This window comes from Rhinolophus sinicus, linkage group LG15 (assembly GCF_036562045.2).
Source record: "Rhinolophus sinicus isolate RSC01 linkage group LG15, ASM3656204v1, whole genome shotgun sequence".
NCBI lineage: Eukaryota > Metazoa > Chordata > Mammalia > Chiroptera > Rhinolophidae > Rhinolophus > Rhinolophus sinicus.
Window position 1 is genome coordinate 9212659 of NC_133764.1, and position 14077 is coordinate 9226735.

A 14077-nucleotide genomic window follows, 5' to 3' on the forward strand; every position below is an offset into this window, starting at 1 on the left:
TAGAAGGGATATAATTTTTATCCTCAGAGAATCTCTCAGTTCCTATGAAAGAAAATGGCTGACTCTGCCCTATTTCTGAGGAGCAAATGTGCACATCAGAAAACCGCCAGCATGACTGCAGTCTCTCTGGGAGGCCACCACAGAGAAAACCCAGCTTATTTTGGCAACCAGTGGAAAAATACCTCGTGATTGTCTATGTACACATGTGTGTATCCGGGTCTAGAATGAAGATGAGGACTGGGGAGGTGTGGAGGGGAAAATGAAAAGGATGGGGTTCAAGTGTGTGATTCGCAGAGTCTCTGACGGTGACTAGCATGGCAGATGTGTGTATGCACACATAACTATGTGAATGTTCGCCTGTGCACGTGTGGGATTTATATCCGTAATGTGAGCATATGAGAAGCAATATGAAAGTAGAATACTAAATATATTCTCTGAGCACATTCAACAAGGGCACTGGTTCTCAACTACTTAACAGCACATGGAAATCACCTGGGAGCTTTAACCAATACTGAAGCTGGGGCCTCACCCTTAGAGATTCTAATTTGATTGGTATAAAGTACTGTGGTAGGCAGAAAAGTGCCTCCTCTGCCCCAAGATGCCTACCCGAAAATAAGACCGGGCCTTATACTGTATTTCCTGAAAATAAGGTCAGGCCTTATATTAATTTTTGCTCCAAAAGACGCATTAGGGCATATTTTCAGGGGCTGTCTTATTTTTTCATGTACAATAATCTACATTTATTCAAATACAGTCATGTCATCTTCTTCTGGAACATCGTCATAATATACTAAATGCGTCCGTCTGGCTGACGATTTTAACTGGGGCTTATTTTCGGGGAAACTCGGTACATACTAGAACCTATGAATATGTTAGATTACATGGCCCAGGGGCGTCAGGTTGCAGATGGAATTAAGGTTGGTAAATCAGCTGGCCTTAAATACGAAAATCATTCTGGATTATCAGGGGTGGGCCCAATGTAATCACAGAGGTCCTTAAAAGTGGAAGAGGGAGGCAGAAGTTAGAGGTCAGAGCAATGTGAGGACTCAATCTATTGTTGCTGGCTTTGAAGATGGAGGAGGTGACCACAAGCCACGGAATGCAGGTGGCCTCTAGAAGCTGGAAAAGGCAAGGAAATTCATTTCTCCCCTAGCGCCTCTAGAAAGAAAGTCAGCCCTGCCAACATGTGCTTCTAGCCCAGTAAGACTCGTCAGACTTCCGACTCTAGAACTGTAAAATAATACATTTGTGTTGTTCTAAGCCACTGAGTTTGTGGTAATTTGTTACAGCAACAATAGAAAACCAACTCAGATTGGGTCAATGGAGGGTATAATTCCTTAAGATCCCTGGCTGATAGAATAGCCACCAATTCAAACATTGCTGGTCACTGTGCCAGTGAATAAGAAAGCTCTAGAAGATCTTCTTCCTGCTGTGATATGCCCTGGCCCAGAAGTGACGTGTCCATTTCATTCACAACTTATTGGTCAGAGGTCATCAGGTGCCCCCACCCAACCACTAGGAGGTATAATCATACCAACATATCCTGTTGAGGGGACAGGGGGCCCCAAAATATTGGTTGGATGGCACAAATGAATATTGCAAGGGTAGTATTTACCAGTTAAGGGCCAGACTGCCTCTGATACGTACTAGCTTCGTGACCTTGAGCAAGTTTCTTAGTGTTTCTCCTAACTTTCTTATCTGTAACAGGGATTTTAGTGCCTATTTTATAGTGTTGTTATGAAGATGAAACAAGTTGATATGTGTGAAGCTCTTAGGATAGTGCCTCACACATTGTAAGCGCTCTAAAAGTATTATTATTATTAACTCTATTTATTCACAGTACAGACTTTTGGTCAAAATGGTAGACTGAGCTGAAGGGGTAGTCCCCCCATTCCCTTTTTCAAATACATAGAAATGTTAAATGAAATGTTTTAAAAATTGGTTTCCAGTTCTTTGCTGAGTTTGGAAGCCAGAAAGGGGATTCTCCGTGTGTCAGATGAAAGCATGAACCTGTAGCAGAGAGTGGAACAGAAGCCTCATGGCCGTCAGAAAACACTGAACCAGACATGTACCTCAGAGCCTAATGTTCTGATACCCATGCAGAGACAGGGATTGAGGTTGTGGTCCGTATGCATTGTGAGGGGCTGAACGTGGGCTGTCCATAGAAAGCCAGAAACTGGGAAATAGCAATTTTATGGAAAAAAAACCAATTTCCCCCATCCCCATCCATGAGTGAGATGCGCAGGCCACCCACCTTGGGCCACAGCCACCCTTATATTTTTAGCATGCATACCTAAGTTTACATTTTTCTAACAGAGTCTAAAGCAAATAAATATCAAACTTGAATAAATCAAGTTTACAATTCTTAAACTTTCCTTCACACTCATCTTTCATGTTGTTTTAAACTGAAGCCTCCCTTTTTCTTTAGTCAGTATTTTATTTGGATTTACCAACATATTTTACTGATTTCCGTTATAATGTTGTATTCGTTCTACTCAGCATTTCTAATTGAGTGTTTTTTTTCAATTTTGAGAACTATACTTTTAAACGCCAATAAACTTTAATGCTCACAATTGCTTTTTTCCACAAAAGTATGTTTTTAAGGTTATAAAATCTTTTAAACCTTTGAATGGTACTAGTTAAAACTTTAGAAATTTCCTTCTGCTCCCTGCATTATTTCTGTTTCCTTTTGACAAAGTTTTGGTTTGTTCATCTCAGTCTTTCTGTGTCATGCTTTTATGGGCTGAATTATGTCTCCTCAAAATTTATATGTTGAAGTCCTAACTTGTAAAACTTCAGAATGTGGCTATATTTGGAAATAGTGTCTTTAAAGAGGTAATTAAGTTAACATGAGGTCATTAGGGTGGGTCCTAATCCAATATGATTGATGTCCTTAAAAGGAGGAAATTAGGATACAGACATATATAGACGGAGCACCATGGGAAGACACAGGGAGAAGATGTTTGTCTGCAAGCTAAAGACGGGGGCCTCAGAAGAAACCTCAAGCTGACATCTTGATCTCATACGTCTAGCCTCTAGAATTGTGAGAAAATAAATGTCTGCTGTTTAAGCCACCCTGTCTTGGTACATTGCTATGGCAGCCCTAGCAAACTAATATACGTGCTATGGGCTTTTTCTCACATATGTGCTAATTCTTCATTGACTTCATGTTTATGAATTAAGGACCACGTAGATGAGTATAGGCAGCTGAGGGAGGCTTTCTTTGTATGTAGGTAGGTTTATTTACCCAAAAACCTTCTTTCTCGAATAAGGGGACTGGTTATATACTCAGTATGAATGGACAGGGGAGATCAGTTGGCAGATTTCCCTTTAAGGTATGTGGTTTTGTAGAAGAGAACACAAGCAGATTCAGGACCCTTGGCTGTAACCCTTGCCCCCAAATTTCAAAGGTAAGGGGAATCTTAACCTTGGGGTGACATCTTTTACATATTGTATTTCTTTTCTCCTCTGTAGTCTGCCCTAGAGGTTCTTCTCTGACTCATTCTCTAGCCTGGACACCAACACCATGGGCACTCACCCGGCAAACCTGCCTCTCTAGAGAGCTGTTTTGGTGGCTTCAGCTGGGAGCCAGTGCCGCAGCCTACAGTCTACACAGGACAGGGGAAGGGCCAACGGACTCAAGTGTTCTGTAGACAACTCTCTACTCACATGCCCTGATTCCTGCCTGACAGCCACTTCTTTGTAGGCCATTTTTTGGGCTCCCAATAGCAATTGACTCCAATCTTGGAGCCTCTCCAGGGTTCTGTCAGGAAGAAAGAGCCCGTGTCTGTAGCTCTGAGCATGTATTTCAAGTTGTTTTTTTCTTTTTCTTTCCAGTTTTGGTTTATTTGTTAATACAGTCCCAACTAAATAAAGTCTTGAAATTGACTTATTCACTGATAGCACTCCTTGATGTTTTCAGTGCCACCTTGGATTTATTCTTTCAAAAATAACTTGACTGGCATTTCATTGTGTCTTGGGGAAGAAGGGGGCAGTTGTGTATGTTTACTGTCTTGAGCTCAAAGTCTCTCTTTTATATTTGTTACGTGGTCACGGTATCTATAGAAATTGTTTACTGAGACAGCTAGTGTTCTGGAAGCTTCAGTGAAACAAGTTTTTAATATAGTCTTGTTTTCTAGGGCTTCTGTGATTTGAGTGATAGCTCCAAGTTCTCATCTCATGTGTTCATAGATGAATTTGCCTAAGAATAAGACAATTGGAGATACGGAAGGTAATTATTTTCCGTGTACTTAACGGTATTAAGTACTTGGTGAATGTAAAATCAGTTCTTTATCAGAACATTCATTTCATCTCTAGGAAGGGGCTAGTTTATGGTAAGGAGGCTACTGGGTGGGGGGAGAGAGAGAGAGAGAGAGCGCGCGAGCGAGAGAGAGACTGAGCTAGCAAGAGCAATTGTGTTGTTCCAACAATTGTCTGATACCAGCTGGGTGTCCAGTCATTTAATTCGATTTTGTCACTATTTACCTGGAGTTAATGTCAGATTCCACAGGTTTAAGGGCTCAGTCCCAAAAGACTGCCGACTCTTCAGATGCCAGCTGCAAGTCCTGGCTATCCCTGAACACGTCTGCCCCACTGTCTACAAATACAGGGTTCCCATGGTCCCCCTTCAGGATTTAGTAATTTGCTAGAATGACTGAGAACTCAGGAAAATGCTATCCTATGATTACAGTTTTGTGATAAAGGATACAACTCAGAAAAGCCAAATGGACGAGGTACCGAGGGCAAGGTCTTGGGGTGGGGGTGCCCGTGGAGCTTCCACGCCCTCCCCAGGCCTGTCACCCTCCCAGCACCTCAGTGTGTTTACCAACCTAGAAACGCCCCAAACCTCATTGTTCAGGAGTGTTTTTGAGGCTTCATTACATAGGCACGATTGATTAAACCTTTGGGCACATGAGGAACCCAACCCAGGCTCTTTGAATTTGCTGACTCTGCAAAAACGATGTTCGGACACATGCACAGTGTTTATCATCTGGCTTTGCTGCTAGCTTTAACTCTGATGATGAACTGAGTTGGGCCCCCTTTGGGTCACAAGGACTTATTTTGCCCTTCTGGTCTAGTGCCTCCTTTATAACCCTTTCTTTTAGGCCCCTATCTTGGTCTTCACCCTTGCCAGTCTGAGAGGCCATCCAATGAGAGAGAGGCAAGGATTTTCCAAAGGAAAAGTTGTGGAAATAGTTGTCAAGGAAAAGGGCATTTATCGGCAGACCCCAGGACAGCTGGCCTGGGTGACTCATCGGGCTTCCTTTCCCCTGGGCTTCACCACAGTTCCTGTTTGACTTCCAAGAGGGAGGCTAGCAGGCCAACTGTAGCAGCTGAACTGGAGAATGGACGACAAAAAAGCAAGCCAAAATGAGAGACCAAAGAGAATCTCAAAGGAAAAGCCAAAGCGATCACAGCTGCAAGAAGCAGATCACACTGGAAGCTCAACCTCCCACTGCTTTGGCCCAATGATAATATTGTTCCTCCTCCTTGGTGCCTTTGCAGGAAGGGGAAACCTGGAGCTCTTCTTGGAGACTATGTTGGGGTCCCCAAGTCCACCCCCAGGTTTGGTGATTTGCTAGAAGGATTCATAGAACTCAGCATATACTTGTCGTCTCACTAAATTTTATTTATAATCCCCAAATCAATACTTGCAGTGCTTTTGCAATTATTCATGGAAATGTGTAGAGGTGAAAAATTTGAGTGATCCATTTTGCACATTCCCAGCCAAGGTCAAACAAGGCGAGGCTCTGTGTTTTTATTTTTGCTCTGATACGGAGACGACCGAAAGATGGAGACCTCTGCTCTGGGGCCGGCTCACTGGGGTTTGAATCCCAACTCTGGCTCCTGTTAGTGGGGCGGCCTCAGGCAAATCATTTAACACTTCTGAACTTTGTTTTCTCTTTTGGAAATAAAGAAAATAGAATCCAGCACGTTGAGTTGTTTTAGGATTTAAGATATAGTCTATGTGGGATATACGTAATGTATATACACACATCAGTACATACATACAGAGGGTGCCAAAAAAATGTATACACATTTTAAGAAAGGAAAAAAACTATTAAAATTGTCATACAATGAATGATGCTAGCATTCATTTGATTAACACCGTCTTTTGAGTGAATGTCATGCTACACGTTGGTACTGTAATTCAATTCAACTTCGAAAAGTAATATATAGATAACATCTCTTAAAATGTGTACATTTTTTTGGCACCCCGGTATTTCCTTTAGGAACAGTGGTTCAGTATTTGCTAATTCAGTGTTCATGGTGACTTTATAGAACGTAACTACTGCGAATAACGAGAATCAACTCTGGTTATACTCATGGTTATGATTTACTACAGTGAAAGAATGCAAAGCAAAATCAGCAGAGAAAAGGTGCATGGGGTGGAGCCAGGTGCAAGCTTCCAGTGGAGTCACACAGGATGCACTTAATCCCCCAACAACAAGTTGTGACAGCACCTGTGAAATGTTGCCAACCAGGGAAGCTCATTAGAGACTCAGGGCCCCGGATTTCTTGAGGGTATTGGTCAGGAAGGCACCCTTTGCCTGGCACGTTCCCAAATTCCCAAAGGAAAGCAGGTGTTCAGCATAAACCATATTTTTATACAGTTTAGGAACAGTTTTTCATACTCTTATCAGTTAATGGTGGGAACCTTCCCCAAATCCAAGTTCACAACGGCCAGCCAACGGCCAAGTTTGTAAGTAGGCCTTTCTGAGAACAGCAGTTAGGCCTGCTGTGTTCATTCTTTTCTGCACAGAGGCCTACACCAACTGTAGTTTCTTTATCGTGTTATTACATTCCCTATGACTGGAGGCTCTGTGAAAGAACGAGAATGCTTGATTCCTGAGGAAAGTAGGAGTGTGCTCTTCAGAAGCAAAAGGAAAAAGGGAAAAGCCACTGAAGACAAACTTTAGAAAACTGTAACTATAGAAAACTGTAGCGAAAAGGTAAAAGCCACTGAAGACAAAGTTTAGCTCTTCCCAAGTTTCATCTGGAATATTTGCAGGCCAGTTCCATAACTGAAAACCTTTAGCTGAGCTTGGCTTCTTTTTAGGAGTCTCGGAGAATGTGCTTTTAAAAGTGGAAGTTTAGCATATGGGGTGGTGAAAAGGATTGAAGAACTTTGGTAATAAAAACCAAAGCAGCAGGAAGGAAGTGGTCTGATTAGAACCAAGTGCTTCGGCCGAGAAAGACAGCGTCGGAAAGGTGCTGAAGTTGCTGAGCAGTAGTTTCAGTTGATTCAGAATCCTTAACAGAGCTGGAGCAGGAAGGTGATGTGGTCTTGACAGTTTATTTTGGGTAGGGACACGATGTTCTCTTTCCATCTGGACAGTCCTGCCAGCAGAGAGTAGTCTTCGAGAAAACATTTTGAATGTAGTGATAAAGACCTTTTATTTTATTTTTATTATTAATACACTCGTTTTAACTGTCTTAAACCAATCTACTTTAGGAACTGGATTGACATTAAAGGTAAAAGTGTTCTGTCCGTCAATTTGGTTAGTGTGAAATCCATAAACACAGCTTTAAAAAATTGTATATTAAAGAATGAACAGTTAGTCAGAGTATGTTTATAACGAGCCTTTGAGTTTATTTCAGTGGTAAGTGTTGTATACCCACAACTAAGGGAGCTTAAGGAGACCCCAGGGTGTGTCTGTCCCCCTTGGGATCATTTAGGTAGAATCATTTGAGGCTCTTGATACAGAAGCGACCCTCACTTCTGTTTCTGGATTCACTCCTGAGTCATGTAGGATTCGTGCCTCTGAGTTTAGAATAGTACTCATTCTGAGCTTGACCGGTTTCTAGGGGTGGGGGAGGGAATCCGACATTTCAGGGGAGCAGGAGCATGTGGAAGTCGCGGTGCGGGACACCTCCACGCCTCCGTGCTGTTTTCCTTTTCTTCCCCCTTTTCCTTTTCCAAAGTGAGCCCTTCTCCAGGAAGCTCTGCTCTTTCCATGGTTAACTGAGTGTACTTCACACTCCTCGAGGAGCAGGGAAAGGTCTTCCTTGCTGATTTTATCCAGTTGTGGTGGTGTCAGGGAGGGAGGGAGTGGTTGGGTATTTACTCCGATCCTTAAACCTGGAGGTAGGAGAACCTCTACGTCTTTACGTTACTGTAAAATCTTGACAGTAGCCGCTGTGTTTCATCCCATAGAGCCTGCAACACAGCCTTACTGATTCAGCATGAGACTCAGGCAAATTGCTTAACTCTTCTCTATGCCTCAGTTATCTCATTTTTAAGTCGGAAAATAATGGCACTCACCTCACAGGGTTTTTGTGAGGATTAAATGAAATAAAACATAGAAAGGGGACACTGCCTCGCATCCGAGGTCAGACAGTTAAGTTTGCGAACTCATCCTAGAAAAATGCTACATACCTCGTTGCTGAATATCACTATGGTCACCTTTGAAGTACTCCCCTTGGGAAGGTATGCACTGATGCCAGTGCCTAGTCCACCCTTCAAAGCAATTTTGGAACTCTTTTTCTGGAATGGCCATCAGAGCTGTCGTCATATTACCCTTGATGTCGGGAATAGCATCAAAATGTCTTCCTTTCAATATTTCCTTTATCTTCGGGTAAAGAAAGAAGTCACTGGGGGCCAGATCAGGTGAGTAGGGAGGGTGTTCCAATACAGTTACTTGTTTACTGGCTAAAAACTCCCTCACAGACAGTGAGTGCTGTGTGAGCTGGTGCATTGTCGTGATGCAAGAGCCATGAATTGTTCGCAAAAAGTTCAGGTCGTCTTTTTCACGCAGCGTTTTCAGCACTTCCAAATAGTAAACTTGGTTAACTGTTTGTCTAATTGGTACAAATTCATAATGAATAATCCCTCTGATAATCAAAAAACGTTAGCGACATCATTGCAACAAGTTTGCAAACTTAGTTGTCAGATCCCTTTATAACAAGCACTCAGCAGCTGTTCAATGTGAATGTCACCACGATGCCTTGTGCTACGAAGGTGATTAGTGAAGGTTTTTGAAAGGAGATTCCGCTGGTTCTCGTGGACCACTGCGCCACAGCACTGGCCCTGTTAAACCTGTCAGGCCAAGGGAGTTGGGAGGAGGGCATACTGGTCACAGGTCTATGTGACTTTGTTGTTGGAAACGAGTGTGGGGATTTATTATCATTATATCTTTTAGGATGAAACTGGCTAGGAATCTATAACACCCTTTTTGAGTCTTGACTGTTTTTGTAGAAGAGCTGGCATATGTCTCTCCAGTGCTTATTTGCACACTCTGTGTTGAAATGTCAAAGTATTAGTCCCTCTCAGCAGCCAAAATGTCTTTTCATCTTGTAAGTAGTACTTAATTTGTCTTCCAAGGTGATTAATGAATTTAGTCCCCTCGGGAAATATGTGTCCCCCCCATGTTTTCCAAGACCATCCTATCCTGTTCAACCTGTACCTATTCCTGTTTTAATAGTCCTTCCGTCTAATTTTCCCAGTTTTATTTATTTTTAACCCTTTTCTATGAACTTCAGGGCATAAGAAAGGGGGAAAGAAGATCGAATAATATGGTGGTTAAGAAAAAAAAGCTTTGGAATCGGAAATACAGCTCCCCTCCACCCCGTTACTCTAGCTGTGTGACCAAGAGCAATTTACTTAATCTTTCCAAGCTCCGTTCCCCATAGACCAGGGATGGTAACGCCTACCCTATGGGCTGTGAGGATTACACTGAATAGGGTCATGCGTAGGCAGTACTTAGCCCAGTGACCGCCCGGAGCGAAGCCCTGGCAGCCCTCCGTGCAGGGCAGCTCTTGTTGTTACAGCGCTCAGATACCGTAGCGCGCTGTTCAGTTCGTCATGCTCTGTGATGACAGGCATGCTGCTTGAAGAAATGTTTGAACTCGCCTTTTTGAAAGTTCAGTTTCTCCAGGTGATCCCGCACACCTGTGATATGGCTGATCTCAGGGTATAAATTTCTCCACTGCACAAAATTTCCTTTTCACCACGCACAATTCATTTCTGATCTTAGTCACTGAACTTGGAACCTTCTGGTTTTGATTGGCTGGTCAGGGTTCACTGAGGCAAATTCTTTCCTGAGATTGCTCCATATGTTCAGGAAAGGGAGTGTTTGTGAGCTGCACAGGCAGTAATGTAGACGCGCAGCCAGAAGACAGCAGTCTGTTGCCATTTTCAGCTACTCCCGGTGGACAACTGGGCAGGATGATTAATTTTTTAGCATCTTTGTTCTTTCTGTTTAGTTATAACACTAGAGCTGTTTAAATCACTCTGAAAATAACATGCCTGACATTTCTCTGGTTAAAAAAAAGGCCCCAAAAACCTGAAGTAATAATCTTCTGCCTATTACCGAGGAAGTATTTTGGTGAGAAAGGAGAGAAAATTGCATGACTTAGGGGAGAAGAATAATTCTTGACTAGCTTTGTGGTTGAGAATATATTAAAACCTAACAAGTTCAAAGGCATGACCAAAAGTGTGTATTTAAGAGGCTGAGATTGGCATCAGAGGGCACTTACGTTCCCTAGCTGGTCCCTCTGTCTGGCTACCGCACTTATCTGGAACATTTGTTTTATGCCCACTTCTGACACTCTTCACTTAAGACACACACTTGAGATATTTCAGCACTTAGAGCCCTCCAGGAATCTCAGTATTGTACTTAGTAAGTAGCGGGAGACCAGAATCGTACTTTGATTTCACATTTAAATACCTTTCCTTCTTGTGCTGTTTTGTAAGTTCTAAAGGAAAAGTTGTTGAGCAGTCACTTACTCAGCCTACTCTGTGTAAGGCATGTAGCTAAGTTTGACATTGACTTAAGGATTTTACCTAGCAGTAGACTTATAATATAGGTATAAATATTTGCCTGTGTCGTAGCTGTATTCCTAAAATAATTGCATGTCATAATGGAAAGATCATAATTGCAGATCATAATTTAAATCCCTCAGCATACCTTTCTATTTATAGGAATACCTCTTCTTCTAAAGCAACTATTCTTTTTGATAATTGCCTCTTGCAGCTACTGATTTTTAAGAATCAGATTTAAGAAAGGTATAGAGCATGCATGGGAACTGTCTTAAAGCAGGATATGTCAGTCCCGTGATAAATAAAATATTTGATTTTAAATTAGTTAACATTATTTTGATTTGGAGGAAAGAAAATACTGAAAAAAATTTCTTAATGAAATAAACCTAGTAATAGCTTTTTTTAAAAAAAAAATCAGTAATTCTGTAGTAGGGAAAACAATATAAAATTATTACTGTGTGTTGGGTGCCTGTTCTGTGCCCAGACTGTTCTTTCTGGCTTGCATAAGGAATTGTATTTAATTGTCACAGCAACCCTGTGAGTGGCAGTGCTGTTCCCATCTTACAGATGAGAAAACTGACACTCAGAGACTAGAACGGTCCTCTAAGCAGCTTCAATAAAGTGGCAGAGCTCTCTCAGGCTGTATACCATTAGGCGAGTTAGGCGTAGGGATATGTTCTGGAATGGGGATTCTTTTACATGACTCCTCAGTGAGACTCTTCCCCTCTTCATAGAAGACCAGGGAGATCTTGCTTCACTACCTTTAGGGCCCAGGTTGAATGGATGTTTCTCCCTTGGACTTGATAGGGCTGTGCCCTAGATATCGGGTCTCCATCTTCCGGTGCCCAGGAAGTATGGCTGGCTCCTCAGCTGATATGTTTCCCTAGCTGGTTCCCTGACTCTCCCTCAGCTAATAGTACCCCAAGGTAGAGGGATCAAGAAGGTGCCCCAAACAGTCCTCTCTGTACAGACTCACTTTATTAAAGGGAACGTTACTCCCAGATGATTGTTATTTAGGGTTTCAGCATATGTTTTATCGCTTCACAGTATTTTTTTCTGATACAAATTCTTGAAAGGGGAAAAGAACTCGGGGTTAAGGGAGGTTTTGTTTTCAGTTAAGTCACAAATGAGGTCTGCTTTGGTTTGCTTAAAACTGATTAAGCTACTAGGTTAGTTGTCTTCATTAAATCTGCTGCTCTCTGTCGACTTCAAGTTTCTTCATGTGAAGGCCTAATGCTCTGGGCTCACTCTCTGTGTGACTAAGAGACTTGCACCCTCCTCTGGTAGGACCAGCCACCGTGGTGGTGTTCCTCCAGATTCCGTGATCCACCTTCCACAGGCACTGCCTCTACAAAGTCACGCTGTCTCTGAATGTCTGCATCTGAATGTCTGGCTGTCCTTTGGGCTTATTGCAAATACGCTCTTACCAGGAAGGCAAGACTATCTCTTCTTTACTTCATATTGGCTTCTGTGTCTGAGAAACCCTGTGTTAGTAATTTCCTAGAGGGGTGTGCCAGAATCTCAGGTGAAAAAAAAGTTCCAGGTGATTCTGATATACGACCCCTCACCATCCTGCTGCCTCTGAAAATCAACCCTCTCCACACTGACCTGCATTGCTCTGTCCCCTCCCCACGTGGCATTCTCTGGAGCAGCTCACATTTTACATTGATCCATTTTTGGATCTATCAGGGAAAATAACATTTTTTGTCAGGAGCTCTGTACGTGGTAAAAAATATGCAGTTATACTTTTAAGGAACTCTCATCTTAGTTGGAAAGATAATTATTAAAAAAATAGTTATAGTACGTTAAGATCAGAGGTGTCCTAGAGATCGGAATGCTGTGGAGAGGCTACAAAGGAGTTTTCTCAAAATCAGGGGTGGGCAACATTTTTCTTTCCTAGGCTGTAGACTCACCTGAGGAAAAAAACCCAGTTGACAGCCAACTTCATAAGTTGTATGGGGATCATTTATTAATTTAATCTTCACAACAACCTTATGCGGTAAATACTGTTACTATCCCCACATAACAGCTGGGGTAAGTGCGGCTGAGGTAAGTAAGTTATCTAGTGTCAGACAGCTACTAGTGTAAGACCCGGTCTTATTTTCGGGGAAACACGGTAAGTGTCAAAACTAGGGTTTGAACCCAGATCTGTCTGATGACAAAGTATGTTCTTCACCATCATGCATATTAATTTATAAAAATAACATGTAAATTTAGTCACTCTTTTTAAAATATACTTGTAATAGGAATATGACTGTATTCTTATCCACCCCCTGCTTCCCAAAAAGGAATGGGAGTGAGAGGTAGTGAATGTTGTGATATTTTTCTAGATGGAGGAAACAGTGCAGTCCAGAAAGCTAAATAAGCAGTTCCAAAATGTGAAAGCTTTTTTTTTTTTTTTTTTTTTTACCGCTGTTTCTGCCCGGAAGCCCATGCAGCTCCTTGACCATTTCCAAAGATGTAGGACTCAACCACCAGGTGACAAGGCTTTGCCACTGGCCTTGGAAGACAGTTGCTCATTGTCCTTTTTATTAAGCCGTTGTCTCTCAACTCCAGACTCACCCCTACGCGCTCTCCTTCCTGATGCTGGAGCTGATGCTCCAAATGCCACATTTGTGCCTTGCCAGCTGGTTTCCCGTTAGGCTCTGCCCCTGGGGAGTGCTAGGAGGATGGAGGACAGAGGGCTGTATGCCTTTCCAGTCAGCTCGCTGCCTGCTTGTGTCACACCAGCGGTGGCAGCAGTGTTCCCTTCCTGAAGCTGCGGCCCCATTCCATTTGTAGTTCTTCAGCACTGGTAGAACCAGCCTCTTCAGGTGACCCCCAGAAACTGGCACCCGCTCACAGGCACTACCTCCTCCTCAGAAGTTGGACTATCATTTCCATAGAGCTCTAAATTTTAATAAATTTAACTTCTTCCTTTTTGCTACCTGGACTGCTTCCATGATAGCTGAGAGTTGTGGTCTCACGCTTTCAGTTACTTAGCGAATAACGTTGTATCTTGTTCACAATTCTCTATATTAAAGTCTCTCTGTTAAAGTAACTGGTTCGATTTCTGTCTCCTGATTGGACCCTGGCTGATAGCTTCCACGTCATTTATCATGTGCGCTGTCTTCATCTGGGGCGCGGTCGTCTAAGCAGCTCCTAAGGTGTGCTCATACTGCGTGGGGAGGCTGGGTTTCTGACAGCCTTTCAGGAGCAAGAGCGTGACAACACTCAAAGTCAGGGCATCCAGGCTGTTTTCTAACAAGCCAGAGGGTAGGCTGCTCCATCATGATGACTTTTCACCACACTCTCATAGTATCAGAAGTTCTTTTT

General features: G+C 42.7%; 1 protein-coding gene across 2 annotated transcripts in view; it reads left to right on the forward strand.

Annotated features, from left to right (window-relative positions):
* The window catches only part of STX8 (syntaxin 8), a 231449-nt gene that overhangs the window by 62679 nt on the left and 154693 nt on the right, over positions 1–14077 (forward strand). Inside the window, exon 7 of one of the 2 annotated variants that reach the window (XM_019755238.2) lies at positions 3475–3900. The exons of the other annotated variant lie outside the window; for it this stretch is intronic. Coding sequence (XP_019610797.2) covers positions 3475–3653 — 179 coding nt within the window. The 3' untranslated portion in view covers positions 3654–3900. Of the gene's footprint in view, positions 1–3474; positions 3901–14077 lie in introns of those variants that run through there. 2 annotated transcript variants of the gene reach the window in all.